Source organism: Pavona decussata, unplaced genomic scaffold (assembly GCF_977016875.1).
Source record: "Pavona decussata unplaced genomic scaffold, jaPavDecu1.1 SCAFFOLD_181, whole genome shotgun sequence".
In the NCBI taxonomy this organism is placed as follows: Eukaryota; Metazoa; Cnidaria; class Anthozoa; order Scleractinia; family Agariciidae; genus Pavona; species Pavona decussata.
The window spans coordinates 645,176-661,849 of NW_028145591.1; the positions used below are offsets into that span (position 1 = coordinate 645,176).

Consider the following 16,674-nt stretch of genomic DNA (forward strand, 5'->3'; position numbering starts at 1 on the left):
TCATATACCAGTGGATGAAAGCATGCAATCAGGGAAATGGAGACAAAATATAATTCATGTGCTTGCAAGCCTAACACATGAAGAGATCTGTTCATCACTGGTGAAACCAGGAAATTATGAAGAGATAGCATTACCGATGTCTTCTGTGGCAATTAAGTGAAATGTACTTATTATAACTTTTATATTACATCTGGAGTGGAGCTTGGAATCAACGCAGACAGAGAGAAAGGAACTGGCCGTGTATCAAGACGTGTATTATGACATAGCATCAGACTAATTAAAGCAAGCACTCTGATTGGCTGATATGCATCATCCATTTGCCATGTGAGTTTGCTTTCAGATTGGCTTCTCACTCATTTGATTTCATTAATTTGTTAGAGTCTTCCAGCACGTATCCTAGCTGTCTTAAATAGTTCAACTTGGATGTTAAATCATCTGAGAAATTTGTCTTCAACTGTGATGCAAAGAAGTTGAAATTATTAGCTCATTTGAGATCTTATGCCCAGAGAATCTGTCAATATTATTGAAATCAATTGTCGCAAGCCTAGTGATTGCAGAAATAAAGACAATTTTGTACCAAATTTTGCCAGAATAATTATTAGTCGACTAGATGCGTGAATGACACCAGTATCTTAATGAAGAAAACTTCAGATTAACATGTTATAAAAGAAATGGTAAATGCAACATTACAGCTGTGCAACCATTGACTGAGTTACAGATGTACTTGGGAGGTTTGCTGTCAGCACTCAAGAAGCTAGAGTTACTCAAACTGAACTCTTAACCTTCTTTTGTGCTTAGCAACCTCCCACATGCATCCAAAACTCAATAGTTGCATGCTGCATGTTTACCTTTTCTTAATGTGCAGTTCCATACCCACCCCATGGAAGGTCATTGGAAATTCCTAGGGAGAGGGGAGTCTTAAAAGTCACAATTTTAGAAGCAAAGTATGAAGCTAAACTGGAATTTCCTAGGGGAAGCGGGGATGCAAAACAAAGGACCTTCCGTGGGGGGAGTATGGATATTTTCCGGAACTGCACAATATACAGAAGAATCACATTCCAGCAGAGATCACCAGGCCAGGGCCAAGAAATATTATTTAAGATCAATCACATATTTCAGAAACCAAAGGTCCTTTTTGTGCAGCAAATTAGCACACTTGACAGGGAAGTTGTTTTCAGTCTTGAGCTGAGGTATGTACATGTATAATTATTAATACCGTATATTAATTGATTTGATATATACCTCCTTATACAGCATTTTAGATGCTCTGTTAAACTCCTGAGCAGCAGCTGATGACTGGCCACACCAGGGAGCATAAAAGAAAACTGCACTGATCTCATTATGCTGCAGAACATCAGAAAATCTCTCCATAGAACCATCAGGAATTTCAACCACTTTTCCAATGCTGGAAAAGAGTAGGTGAGGTTTGGAAAACTGGCTAAACTGAGCATCCCCGCTAAAAAATAAAATATATCAAGAAATTCAATAATTATTTCATGTAAAGACTAATGGTTTGCCTGGAACCACAGGAAAGTACCTGAAAGTTACTACCAACACATGCAGTAACAACAGAATGATAGAGAAAAAAAGACAGCTAATTCCTAACTCATTTACTTGTCTCTTAGCTTGTTGTGTTTGTCTTTTACACAGAGAGAGGTTGACAATCTAAACAGAAGATTGTGTGGAAATGCAGAATTAATAAGCTGAACTCATGTTGATCGCACACAAAAAAATAGCTGTCCTTTTCTTTCTGTCACCCTATTGGATAAACTCACTTATACAAAAGAACTGCTGTACAAGCTATTATAGCTATAAGTCCAATATTGTTGTCACCTCAACAAAATGGGAAGTAGCTCTTTTTTGCTGATTATTTGCAGTATTTCCCTTCAAGCTTTCAGGGAAGTAGAAGCCTTGTTTCTTCGGTGAAGGTTTGAGTTTATTGTATGCGCTACAAATTATACAACTGAGGAGTTTTGACAGCAAGACTAGTGTATGTGTGGTTTTTTCCCTTAATATCGAAATTGCTCCAGTTAAACTCTATTTTGGCTTACTGTATTGACAAGTTATCATGTAAAAAAACTAAGTAGTGTATTTAGCTTTTGAGCAAAATGCTAAATAAACAAGAAGCTGTTTCCAGCTTATACTCGGGCCATATTTGACTGTGTGGTGCGTAAAGCCTACAATCTTTAACAGTGATAACCTCCAGCATCGCCAATTCCCCCAAATAGATAGCCTGCGAGCAAGCTCTCTTGGGGGTGGATCCTCTTTCCCCCTCCCGCCCCCCACCCCCAAGAGAGCTTGCTCGCAGGCTACCAAATAGATGGATACAGAGATATAGTGAGGCAATAAGTAACCACCAGATAGAATTGCATTTCTTGCAGTCAGAATGAAATACAGCGGAAAAGGACATTTGTCATACGAATGCTTTTTATAATCCCCGGCCTTAATCTTTACATTTTCAACTCTCGTTTAGAGACAGAAACCATTTTGTACGGTCCTAATATGTATGTGACGCCGGGTCAATGACGGATCGTAATTTTCGGTATGATCTAGACCCGTGGGGGTACTCCCTTATGTGACCTTAAGGATGTGCGGCCCGATAGGGTGTGGTTTTCTAGGTGTTTTGTCTTGAACGGGGTATCTATTTCATCACTTCCTGTCTTAAACAGGGTATCCCTACATGACCTAATGGCTTAAACAGATTGTGATTGCCAATGCATTAGAATACAGTAAGAAACTAAGGTAACTCTTGAATAGTGCAGGGACCACTTGTACGAACAGCAGCAAAGTGTAGCCGGATCTTTGTGTAGATCAGGATCAGCAATGTTAAGTAAAACGTAAAATTAAATGCAAGGCTGATCGGACAGCTAAAATAATTTTATTGCCCAATATTTAGGTTAGCAATACTAACCTTCTTCAGGGGCGGCAAAAAGCTAAGTAAAAATTGGAAATAAACGGTTACAATATTTAAAGATGATACAAATGAAAAGTTGAGATGTGATTGGTTGATAAATAAAGAAAGCTGAAACGTATACAGTAGACAGATTAAGTTTCATCGTGTCTGTTTATTCCATAGGGTTCAAGAGTCTTGCCCTTGTAAATTAGAAATGCTTCTCTGGCTTTCCGAATGCCGTCTCTGTTGGAGTTAATGAGTTCTAGGAGAATGAGTTCTATGTTTTTGATTAAATGGCCAGGAAGAGTGAAGTGATCTGAAACGGTGGTAGGTTGATCAATGTGACGTTGTTGAAGGGCTTTTTCGATGGCGCGTCTGTGTTCGCCAAGTCTGTCACTTAGATGTCGTTTAGTCTCTCCAATGTATTGTACCTTGCATTTAGAGCACTGTATCATGGATATGAGATTTGAAGATGAGCACGTGATGTGATGTCGTATGGATCTGTGTTCGTTTGTAGAGAAAAAGGTGTAAAGTGCGGTTCTCTCCGTAATAAAGAGACACGTTTTGCACCTATTTCTGTTACAACGGAAAGCTCCTGGTGTCTTGGGGGGGTGGTCTGCGGTGTTTGGCCTTGACTAGTATGTCACGTAGGTTGTTACATCGGCGAAACTATTTGAGAGGAGGAGAAGGGAATGCTGCTTTGCATCGCTGTGAAGAACGAAGAATGTTTAAATTGTTGAAATGATTCGACGTGTGTTAGGAAGGGCTGGATTAAACGTTACTACAAATGGAATCCTGTTAGACTCATTTTTCAAAGATGTTTCGGGGGCTTTGCTGCGGGAAATTTGACGAACTTTTTCTATTTCTTCTTTAATAAAAAAGTGTGTATATCCTCTCTTGATTAAATGTTTCGTGAGTGCGTCGGAACATTTGTTGAAGAACTCGTCCGTGGAACAAATTCTTCTCAGTCGTAAGGCCATGCTGAACGGAATTGATTGTTTGGTATGAGATGGGTGGCAGGAGGAGATACTGATGTTTGTCTGTAGGCTTATTAAACATACAAGTAAGAAACTAGCCCATTATCATTCTACTCTTCAACAGGGTTTGATTTTGGGTTAAATGTCTTAGAAAGGGCCTGAAAATTTTGAATTCTGTCTTAAACGGGATAGGGAAATCGGAGAATTGTGTTTTAAACAGGGTCAGGGTTTCAACGCCCGGGCCGCACCTTCCTACCCAAGCATCTGTTGAGTACCCCCCCCCCCCCGATCTAGAGTAACGTTACGCATCACGCGTACGTTTATATCCTTGTACGTTTCTCAATGTTTCGCTGTTTATATTTTTAAATGAAATTCAGGGGAAAGCACTTGTTATTCGCCTTTCATTTGAAGACAGAAACCGTTTCTACATTGATAATGTTTTTCTATAGTAAACGTGAGACATCTTTATCTACAGTTGGCCCGCGAGGTCATAGACTGATTTAGTTGCCAAATTTTCGGTTAAACAAAACTAACCTTGTGGCACTCAGGTTAGCCTAAAAAACACTCCGGTTAGGCTAAAGAGCACTCCAGTTAGCCTAAATAGCACTTAGGTTAGCTTAAATAGCTCCCCGGTTAGCTTAACGGTTAGCAGTTTATATGTTGGGGTTGTTCATGCCTCGCATACCTCGCACGTCTGGCTCGCATATTGTAAACATTCCTCACGGCCCGAAAACAAAGAACGCGACCGAGAATTTAAAGAATTTGATAACACGACAGAAAACGTAACGCGTACCACATAGCCACCTTGAGGATCATCATGGAACAGTCTCTTGAGTGGAACTCTCCCGTGTTTAATTTGTGACCTTTGTGGATTATGCGAAGGCCTTTGACTGCATTGATAGGGTAGTGTTGTGGAAACTGTTACATCACTATGGCATCCCTGAAAAATATATCATTCTCATACAGAAGAGCTATGAGAAATGCGCCTGTAGAGTTATCCACAATCGAGTACTTTCTGAGCTGTTTGAAATGCTAACAGGAGTGCGCCAGGATCATGCCTGTTGTCGCCCCTTTTGTTTCTGCTATCCATCGACTGGATAATGCGGTGCACGACAGAGGCAAATCGTGATGGCATACAGTGGACCCTCACACCCCGTCTGGAAGATCTGGACTTTGCCGACGACATTGCCCTTCTCTCCCACAACCATCAGGGCATGCAAGCCAAGGTAACGCAGCTTGCAAAGATCTCAGCGAAGACGAGCCTAAGGATCAGCAAATCCAAGACAAAGATGATGAGGGTTATGACCAGGAACGTAGATAACATCAAGCTGGATAGGGAACCAATCAATGAAGTGGAGGACTTCGCATAACTTGGCAGCAACATCAGCAAGGATGGTGGGTCTGATCGGGACATACTGACAAGGATTGGGAAAGCAAGAACTGCTTTTGCAATACTGAGGCCTGTATGGAGATCAAAGGTGATATCCAGAAAGACCAAGTTAAGGATCTTCAACACCAATGTGAAGTCTGTCCTTCTTTATGGTTCGGAGACATGGACAGCAACCAAAGAAACCTCCAGAAAACTGCAGTCCTTTGTCAACAGATGCCTGAGGTCCATCATGGGCATCCACTGGCCAGAGGTCATAAGGAACGAAGAACTGTGGGAAAGAGCTCAACAGGAGAGAATCGACACCCAGATAAGAAGGCGCAAGTCGGGTTGGATCGAGCACACGCTCAGAAAACCAACAAGCAATATCACCAGGCATGCACTGAGATGGAACCCACAGGGTAAGAGAAGTTGAGGTCGCCCCAGGAACAGCTGGAGGAGAACAATAGATGATGAGGTGGGTAAGGCAGGCTATACCTGGAGGGAGCTTGAAATACTAGCCCAAAACAGATCGAGATGGCGGGCTACGGTTTCCATGGACCTATGCTCCACTGGGAGTAGCAGGGAATAAGTCAAGTAAGTCAAGTTTATAATTTACTTAAAATTCAAGAAAATGCACGCAACCCACACAAAGGAGCTGAGATACCAACCCTTGACTGAAAAAATGTTCAGAGATCCGATGATCAAATCTCACATCTAAAGGCCCTGCATTTGACCGGACTACCACACACACATTGCATTTCTCACCATATTTAACCCAATTCAAGATGGCAACCATAATACCTACCACAGGGACTTCTTAACAGGTGTTAATGAAAGTAACATACAAAGTGAAGTGCAATGGTCGAAGAAACCAATCCATTTCTTCTAAGTGGTGAAAAATGGTAACTCAAGCAGGTGATTGGTCATATGTGTACAACCAGTGTGTGGAAGGTCATGGGTTCAATTCCCATTGGGAACTCAGAGTGTTTCAATCTTAGGTTACATTCAATTGATTGTATTCCGGAATAGGAATGGGTTGTTCCAGAAAAAATCCACACTCCCCCGACTGATGGGGTTCTGGAAATTCTCTCGGGAGGGGAAGGGAGGGGGGTCAAAGACTCTGGAAATCCAGGCTGGAGGGAGGGTTAAACTTGAAAAAGTCTTCTGCAGGAGTCATTTTGACCAAAAGTTCACGCAATTCGAACGTTTAGTTCGGTGACACTTCAGCGCTCTCAGACCCTGAAAATAGTAGAACTATTTTGTTCACATATTTTTCACCTGACATAAATGATAATCTAAGTTCTTTTGCAGGACCTTTTATAGCAGAAAACGCGAACAACAAGATACTAAAGAACGAGCCGTTGCAACGAAGAGTTTGAAATGCCTGTCACATTTCTACTCATACCCAGACCAGGCACGCCACCAATGTGTAATTTCACATCAGCCCTGTTGGAATCTTGGCTGTTTGGTGTAATGATAATAATAAAGAAAAGAAAAACAACTGATTTACTTTCACATCTTGCACTTTGTATTTTTTAGGGTTTTTTTTTTCACCTACAGTGTAGGTCTACAATTATCAGCCTAGTCTGCCTACTGCTCGCCTTTTTAAAACTTCAGCCAGATTCCCCTCTTAGTCCTAAAAGGAGGAACATCAAATTCTAGCGCCGAAGCTTTAGAAATTAAAAAAGAACATCTTCTAGACATGATTGTGCGTATTTTCTATTAAAAATAAATAAAATTTAAGCCTACATGTAATATATTTTTTTCCCGGCAATCCAGACGGGAGGGGGGGTCTTTTGTCTTGGAAATCCAGACAGTAAGGGGGGTTTTGTGCTTCAGGAAGTCTGTAGGTGAGAGGGGGGTTAAAAAACAACCCCATCCATCAGGGGTGTGTGGATTTTTTCTGGAATAACCCAATAAGGAGAATAGCTGTTACATTTCTTTTTTCAAGTAAATTTGGGAAGACATTTCTGCAAACTATCGCTGACACATGATAGTGTAAGGGTGATTTCTTCAGTAACTCCAAAAACCTCTCATGTGGGATTTCTTGTCTTCATTTTATATATTCCTATTCTGGAATAGCTAGGGTCAATCAAATGCACCCTCAGTCCAATGCTCATAACAAGATGAACATTTCACCTTTCTTTCATTTAACAAACTTAAATTTACAATCATTCTTTACCATAGCCTGTTCCAGACAGTGGGGCATGGCGCAAAGAAAATTGCATGAACGTGCTAATTATAAAGGTGAGGCACAATATTGTGAATGGGAAAAAACAAATGGGAGACTGGGAACAAAAGAACGTCTGTGTTCACATTCCGGTATACTACGTTCTGGTATACCCTCATATTAAGCAATTTTGACACTTAATGTCAACGCACAAGCATTATCAATGCAGACTGTGAAAAACGTGACACGACATTGGCTCACAACATGTCATCAAGTCATGCAAGGGAGTTTGATTTCATCTAGTAAAGTAACATTATCCCACATGTTGATTCAGTAGCAAGCAAATAAAAAGAATTCCTGAAGAACCTTGTACAAGGAAAACACATCTTTGCTATCCCACCTACCAGCTTCAAAATAATATAGATACCATTTGCACAATTTATTATTGTGATTACTCCACTTGAAGCCATTATGAAAGATCAGGTTGAGCAGCTGAAAAACACATGTAGGTGTTTCATCAGTTGCTATTGGAGTAGATCAAAGCAGAGTAAAAGCTGCAGCAAAGAATGGCATGGGCAAAGGAGTGGAGGAGAAAATAACAAGAAGGATGGCTTGGAAACCTTGTTGTAGACAAAGTTCATTCTAATTAATGAGGAAAGGTAATTTTTAAAGATTATCTACAAAATCATTCCTTAGATAAAATAGTGTACATGAATGCAATTCTCTCACAATTACTGCTATAATAATTGATAAGCGAATTTCCCTCCAATGTTTTTAACAATTGCATATTACAACCATCTTGAGTGGCAACTAAAAACTACAACTAGCATTGTTCAATTATTACTGGGCCATGTTCAGGTAAGTGAAACATGGGAACACAAGATCGGGGATGCAACACCAGGTATATGGGGATGTGAAGACTGGGGACATGGGCCGGGATAGAAAGGTATTCTAAATTTTAGAAATAGGGACAAACTTGAATTCATGCAGTTCAAAATAAGTTTTAAAACTAGTAACAATCAATAAAAGAGAGCAGCTTAATTTCTTTCAGTTTTTCTTGGCTTAATCTGCTGCCAAGATCACCAAGTTAGCGAACTCCACAAGCTCATTTGTCCATGACACCACACACCCATCTCCCCTAGCTCTATCTGCCTTTATGTTGCTGTGAAGTCACCAGTTTTTCAAGTCGACCCAATATGTGTAGAATAAATATCATACATGTCTGTCCCCATGTCCCAATTCCCTGAACATGCATCCCTATGTCCCTGTCCCTATCCCTGTCCCCACGTTCCTTCCCACGTACGTTCCCATCCCCAACAACTGTCACAACTGACTCTGAGGGCTTTGTTGTCCCACACGTTCATGACAGTCGTGACAAGATGGTAACATATCACCTTTTTTTTATAAATGTAATTTACTGGGTAATAGGATTTTGATATGTGGGTCATTTAGTTAATTATGAGCTTAACAGCCCAGGCTACACACCACGGGGGTAACTATGGATGCTTCTCATATTATCTGACCTTAAAAGCAAACAATGAACGATGTTTTGTTAACTTATTTCAGCATTTGTCTTTGAAATTTACCATTAACGTGACACTTGAGACATTTCTAAGACCCCGATGAAGCCAAACATGCCCTTAAAATTTTGGAACATTTTTTTGAGAAGTCTTCTCGTCCATTAACTCCATAGTACGACCTGGGCTAATACATACTCTGAGCTTACCTGCCGCTAAACCACGTGCATCTAGAGAATGACACCAGAATCACCCCAAGAACAAGAATTATAGGATATTTGTTCCAAATCATGGCCACATTTTGGCAAAGTGCTGCTTTCTGGCTACACTCTTGCCAAGAGAAAAGAGCTTTTCACCTGGAACAAATCGGCGCCATCTTGAAATCGAATGAAAGTTGGCCACGTATACGTTTGTCCTCAGTGGAGTGGGGGCAATGAAGACGGATCGGCCGATATTTAGCGAAACGTGTTTTTCGCCATAAATGCCATTTACTTTGGCACTATGAATAACAAACATTTCTTTTTTTCATTAAATGAAAACCTGGTGCTTTCTTTTTCTCTATTTTCTTCTCGCCAAGAAAAACAACCACCCCTCTACCCCCAACATGACAATAATGTGTGACATACGGTAAAATTTGAACTGGACTGGACTGGTTTGTCCTTGTATGTAAATCGCTATCGTTCATAGAGAAAAGGATGACGACTTCAGATAATATATCTTCCAAAAGATCTTAAAAAAACTCTTTTTTATCACCTATCATCAGAAAAGGTAAAATTATACGCCTGGAGCTGTCCTGCTGTTTATCGCCTAATTTGCTAGTTGACTTTTTAATAGTACAAATATTCTGACATGTATTACGATCATTAAACCACCTCAATTAATTGGTAGTGTTTGCTGTTTACGGATGTAAGAATGATAAAAAATATTCGAATTAAGTTACATGAAAACCCTGCTTGTTGAATCTCGATGTTTTGTGGTCATTTTAAATTGAACTATCACATTAGATCTCTAAACTGTCTAAACTAGACAGACTAGATTAGCAGTCGGTGGCGTATAATTTATACATATTTTAGCCAAAAAAATAAAAACGTTTTTGTGAAAAATGCCTGTCAGGTAAAACGTGGGAGCATTTAATCAGGCTTAATTAAATTGTCCAAACCTGCTTTTTCAGTTGTCTTTCAAGGCCGAGTAAATAATTACAAAGACCATCAAAAACGGCACATATTGAAGATAGCGAGCAAACAGCTTGTAATGACTCCAAACGCGCATTAAATTGATTTAGGATCGCCTAATGTTACCTTTTCCCTTCTCTTTCCGTCAAGCTCCTCTCTTCTTCTCTTTTTTTCTTTTCTTGTCTTCTCTTGTCACCTTATCCCAGCTGAGCGCTATCCCCCCCCCCCCCCCCCTCACCCAACCATGTCTTCACGAGCGTCAACAGGAGTGTAACAAGATTGTATCCACGGCTACTATTCAGTGACTATTTCAGACTACCATAAGTGTCAAAAACAATCTACCTCAAGAGACATACCGTACGTGACCTCAAAAACTCCCGGGCCGTTTATAAATTAAATTTAAAATGAAATTAAAATTAGGGGACGGTTATTACGGATACATACACTAGGCATTTATTGGAAAGAGTTTATTCATCATCTTGAACAATAATTGAAGATGCTAAAAACGGAACTTCTTGTGCAGCAAATTTCAAACTGATTTTACACCTCAAAATTAAGAAAGAGAACGTCAGGTTGCAGCGGACCATAATCCAAGTGAAAGCAGAGAGCGGGTACAAAGACTTATTATCAAAGAATGTTTTCAATTTGATCAAACATTCCGACTACATGGGTTATTTAGACTGGTAGCTGGTGTTTGAGTGGATTCGAGTTGAGGCCAAGTTTGTTTGATTTTGTTGTATCAATTTTTGAGGTAAGGGGCGTCTATTATAGAGAGGCGTTTATAACAACATTATCATTTGTGGAAGAAGGTGGACCTGGAGGCGCTGAATACATACTGCACGGTTATTAGAGGGAAGGCGTTCGTTTATCAGGGGCACTCAACTGATCGTTTAGGTATATTATCTGTTCGGAAGGCCCTTAATCCCCTACAATGTTCTGAAGGGAACTTTCACCTCGAGCTTTCGTGATAAAAGAAATTTAAGGCCTAGTGTTTTCGGATTGATAAAAATGTCGCCGGTTTCGGATGCCAAAAAAGGTCAGCTAAGATTTTCGGAAAGGAAATAACACCTAAGGTTTTCGGGAAATGGACAAGGATGCCCTAGTAATTTCGAAAAGACTCAAGTTTCCCTACAATGACCGAACAGATAGAAATATTATAACGTGTCCTAAAATGAACTTACAGAGCTATAAGGGCACTCCAGATAACCTAAAACAGCGTTTCAAAGGATCTGAGAGAAAACGGCCGTTGGGTGCCCCTGGTTTTACGTTTGATTATTCATGGGTAGTTTTTGAATAAATTACTTCAATTTTTCTGAGATTCATTGCAGAGGCGATTCACCCGTTTGAAATATGGGAATGTTGCAAATTTAAGATCTGGCCCAAATTGTCCCGAAATATCCGAATGGAATCGCATACAAAAACTTGAAAAGCTCTAAAAGGGTCTGACTGGGGTTAACAAAGGGCGAAAAAGATATTACTGACTACCGACAAAACGAGGAAACAATTACCGATAAGCGTCAGGTAAATATTAACCGACAACCTACATCGTCCTATATTGTAGGAATGTCTGTATTAAGAACAAACAGCATTTTGTATTTGTTTCTAGCTTAGGAAATGTCCAGATCCTTTAGTGGGCTCTATTTCACCAGTGAGTAAGTGAGTAAGCACGTTGGAGTGATGAGGAGTAGTTACGCATGGTGACTTATGAGGACATAAGTATAGTTACACACCCGCACTGTGGGGTCCGCTTGTAATAGTGGGGACAAAATCCAGACCTAAGTTCTGACAATGCTTTTATAAATCAATTTGAGAACTTGTTTATTGCATTAAATGAACATGGTCAAGTTGCGGCATGGAGGCTGACACGAACTACAGCTTTTAAAGAAGTCGAAGACCTCACTAATTAAAAGACTTAAAAATATGTCTAGATGCGAAAGGTCAAGAACTACTCATAATTATGGTGGATGACTGCTGCTCCAGCCGCCCATCCTATCGCAAGGTTTTCCCCGCTGTTCCAGCAAAACTGGATCTTTTTCATGCCTCCCAACGTTTTGTCAGAACTGTGCCAAAGGGATCTTGTCAGTCAAAACAACTTTCAAATGAATTTGGACTCATTTTTCGCGCAATTGATGATGTGGAAGCAGCTAGGGCAATGGAAACTCCAGATTCGGAAAGTATAGAGGCCAATTTGCAAATGTTTGTTAAGAAATGGAAACACTGTCTATCTGATGAAAGTGAGAATGCCATAGAGAATATGAAAAAACATATTCGCAGTGATTGTTGTTCAGGAAGTTCCACCTGGAGTGGGAACCCAAAAAAATGAGCAACTACACAAGCAACTAAAAAGGTCCCTTCTTGGCAGAGCATCCACTATCTCTCCTGAACTTGCTAGAAACATCGTTCCAATGCTCGAGTGATTCCTGTTGTACCAATAGAGATTCAACTAAAGGAAGGAATGGCTACTACCTTTAATGAGTCTACCAAAAAATTTAAGAGCGCCGGTGTTCCAGAAACGTCCCTGTAGCAATGGCAATTGCACAGGATAAAATCTGTGTCTCGTCATCATCCTCACATATGGAATTTAGTACCGATGTTTTTGCAGACAGAGTTCAATCGCTGATAAGCGAAACGGTACTGAACTATACGTTAAACAGAGTTTTTCACTTGAACGATGTTTTGTCAACAGTTGGAAAGAAATGCACCTCAAGAGCGTTTGATATCTTTAACTTTCCTTTCTCTGACGTTAAAAGAATGGTCCACGTTTTTCGTGGACAAAGATGCAGTACAGCATTAGAAGACAACGAAATCGACGGTGAACTCTTTACAGAAATGAATCGTGAGTGCCTACAACGACACCTGTCTGCATTTGCCCTTGAATTAGACCAAGTCCCTGGAGATGGCGATTGTTGTTTTGTGAGTACCGTATTTACTCGAATAAGCGCCGCGGCGCTTATTTAATTTTTCGTGTCTCCTGTGCGGCGCTTATTCGAGGGCGGCGCTTATTTGAGGGCGGCGCTTATTAAAAGGCTCATACCACAAAGCCAAAACATTTTGATTGTACAAGCAAACGCTGACAATCTCCTTACTGCAACAGTTACAGGGAAGAGAAAGAGGGAGGTTGGGCTTCTCTTACCGGCAAAGTTTACAGCCTTCACGCAAGAACTGAAGAACGCGAACATTTTGAAGAGAGAACTAAATGAAAGAGCATCAAGATATACTCACTTCCAACTGAAAACATCACTATTGATGAAAATAAATTCCCATTGTTGGCTTAGAACCGCATTGCAGCGATTACAGTGTATTTTTATCATCTTATGGAAATACTCAAATAATCGCCGCACCGGTGCTGCGGCGCTTATTCGAGGGCGGCGCTTATTAACCATTCCGCTTCATGTGCGGCGCTTAATCGAGGGCGGCGCTTGTTCGGGGGCGGCGCTTATTCGAGTAAATACGGTATTGTCACTGAACTTCATAAATTACTAGTCAGCAGTGATGATAGTAATAAGGAATTCGCTGGACATTTGAAATCTATTGGACAAGGAAAATCATTTCAGACAGACACATTTCAGCTGCGACTATTGTTCTGCCAGGCCAAATCGAGAAAAATATCGAGAAGTATAGTTCTTTTGTGGAATTCAACGTGAAAGACGAACTGAAGAAATTTTCGGAGTCCGGATGGTTCAATAGTTCCTTGGGTGACCTCTGTGTTTATGGATGTAGAAACCTGCATAAGATTCCAGTCGTGTTGATCACTTCTATTCCTGGTTCATCAGGTGTGACGTTGGTGCTATCCACGCTTCTTAGTAGGCGTTCAATCTACATTGCCTATAATCATTCCTCCCCAGATCATTACGATGGAACTAAAGGTGAGCCCATTATTTGTATTCAAAACTTCTAAGTGCACAGTTTTCATTGCCCACGCGAAATTAAAAAACCTGATACCACGAGAATTAACGATATGAAGGAAGATTGTGTTTTCGCTATCCACACGAATAAATTACTTACAAGAATCTAGGTGATAGCCCTGATCAGTCCTGTCAGTGTGTTGTCTTAAAATAGATTTTAATATTTCTTTCACTTTCAATTGCGCGTATTCAGTTTGTTTGAACTATACCCATTTTTTTCTTAATTCCTTTCACCTCCAGCTATTGAAGATTTTAACACTGGGGAAAAACAAGCCCCAAAAACAACAACAACAAGTCAAAAGAAGAGGGCATGCAATTGCGGATTGTTCTTGAAACAGAAAGGAGAAGTTGTTCTTAGATCCTGTGAAAGTTTAAGGCGCTCCTGTGCCAACGCAGGTTACAAATGCTCAAGAGAATGTCGGTGCATCAAGTGCCAAAATTCACCACTGGTAGAGATGTGAGCATCTGATGCTTTGGCGAAGGGATGGTCATGTGGCCTAACAAAAAAGCAAGATCTTCATTTCGTTGCATGTAAAGACTTGAAAAGAAAGTCCAGGTGTCCGTGTCTTCGCCAAGGCGTGTACTGCTCGAAATTTTGCAAATGCTTCAATTGTGGAAACAAAAATGCGAATCGAAAGTCATGTGACTCAAGCACATTAACTGTAGTTGATTGAGCGTAGGAAAGGACCTAACCCAGACCCCTACAAACGCGCAAGAGGTGCAACATATTTGGCTGAAAGAGGATTTGGCCTAACGCCCGGTCCTTGGACGTCACTGGAGACCGTAACCTTGTTGGTTATTATTGAAGGGTTGAACACGTGCAGTATCCAGATAACATCCAAAAATGTTTGTGACTTGTATAACTTCGTTGCTTGTTCTGCAAATATCCAAAAAGATGTCCTTGCCGATTGCATACAAAGCTTTTTCGAAAGTAGCAGCAAAGCTGGTCTTCGTCAACTCTAAACATGCTGTTGCCGAGTCCCTGATGGATTCACTTGTGTTATTACGGGGTCTAATGTTGACTTGTCAGCTGGTTTTGATGCACAGGAGAGTTCATTGTAAAACATTATACACAAGAATCATTGACGAAACCTCAATTTTCTTTTACAGTACGATTTCAAAGTTCCCTGTATTAAGTTATTGTTACTAGGGATTATATCGTTGACTTTTTTCACACATTCACATTTATTATATCAATTATCAGCAACCAATTTTACATTCCTTGGTAGATAAGTGTTCAGTTTAAGAATACAATAAAATCTGCAATTCCACAGCGACAAACCAATGAGTGGTGCCGGATCACTTGTAGACCTGGATCAGCAAATTATCTCAAATACAAAATATTAACGGCAGACTGATCCCAACGGCGGAGGTGACGAGCTTGATAGAACAAACAACAAAAGCTAGAATAACTGAAATATATTTGTTTTTTAAAAAAACAAATTTTTGCCCGATATTTTGGTTTGCAATACAAACCTTCCTCGGGGGCTGAACGAAAAAGAAAAGTGAGAAACATAAAAGGATCGTTACAAAGAAGATTCAAAATATAAAATGCATGACAATGATTGCTTACATATCTTGCAACTCCAAAAACCTAATCTATTTAATCCAGTGTAAGAAATGCCACTCCCAATACATTGGGGAGACAAAGCGCAAACTTAATGAACGTTTCGGGGAGCATCGCAGATCTATCCTGAATCACCATCAACTACTCAACCCTACTCCTGTCTCGCTACATTTCAACCAACCTGGCCACTCAATCAACGACGTCCAACTAATCCCGCTTGAACTTATACGCAGCAAACGTGACTCAGTTAGAAAAGCTCGTGAAGCTCATTTAATCAGCAAAGCTAAAACATTGCACCCTCTTGGTATAAATAGACGTGACGAAACACGCTAATGACATGTCTCACACTTGTAATTTAGTCCTAAACAAGCAATCATTGTCATGCATTTTATATTTTAAATCTTCTTTGTAACGATCCTTTTATGTTTCTCACTTTTCTTTTTCGTTCAGCCCCCGAGGAAGGTTTGTATTGCAAACCGAAATATCGGGCAAAAATTTGTTTTTTTAAAAAACAAATATATTTCAGTTATTCTAGCTTTTGTTGTTTGTTCTATAAAGCTCGTCACCTCCGCCGTTGGGATCAGTCTGCCGTTAATATTTTGTGTTCAGTTTAAGGCTGGCTTTCACTATCGACGAAATCGGAGTCGAAGTCGCAGTTGGATTAAATTTGGAATCGTTGGAATCGAAATTCGGAGTCGTAAGCGGAGTCATAAGCTTAACATAAGCTCAACGGAATTGGAATCGAAAGAATCAGAACATTTCCATTTCCTCCTGATTCCGCTTGCAACTCCGTCGATTATGATCCAGTGAAAAATGGATTGACGAAGTCGGAAGCAGAAGAAGACAAATAAACCAAACGGTCGATTCCGAGCCCGCTCTTGCTAGCAATTCCGATAACTACTTTCACCAGATCATATGCGAAGGAATCATAGGAGGAACGGCGGTATTCTGCTTCCAACTTCGTCGGTTTGATTTTCATTCGATCGTATCGCTGTGTTCTTCTTATTACGCCTCCAACTTCGACTCCGTCGACAGCCTTTAATGTCAAAGTAATTTGCTTTTGCTTTGGTTTTGCCTTTTATATACTTTGTAAATGGTTGCATA

General features: G+C 40.3%; 2 protein-coding genes and 1 pseudogene across 2 annotated transcripts in view; 2 read left to right on the plus strand and 1 right to left on the minus strand.

Moving 5' to 3' along the window:
* Nucleotides 1-9,451, minus strand: part of LOC146463060 (thioredoxin domain-containing protein 11-like) — a 26,456-nt gene extending 17,005 nt beyond the window's left edge. Inside the window, exons 1-2 of the mRNA XM_085084879.1 lie at nucleotides 9,136-9,451; nucleotides 1,243-1,456 (exon numbers count right to left, since the gene is read on the minus strand). Coding sequence (XP_084941005.1) covers nucleotides 1,243-1,456; nucleotides 9,136-9,218 — 297 coding nt within the window. The 5' untranslated portion in view covers nucleotides 9,219-9,451. The remainder of the gene's footprint in view (nucleotides 1-1,242; nucleotides 1,457-9,135) is intronic.
* LOC146463054 (protein chibby homolog 1-like) overlaps nucleotides 1-16,674 on the plus strand; it is a 156,092-nt gene that overhangs the window by 73,388 nt on the left and 66,030 nt on the right. The gene's annotated exons all lie outside the window — the stretch shown is intronic.
* Nucleotides 11,107-15,153, plus strand: LOC146463061 (uncharacterized; annotated as a pseudogene).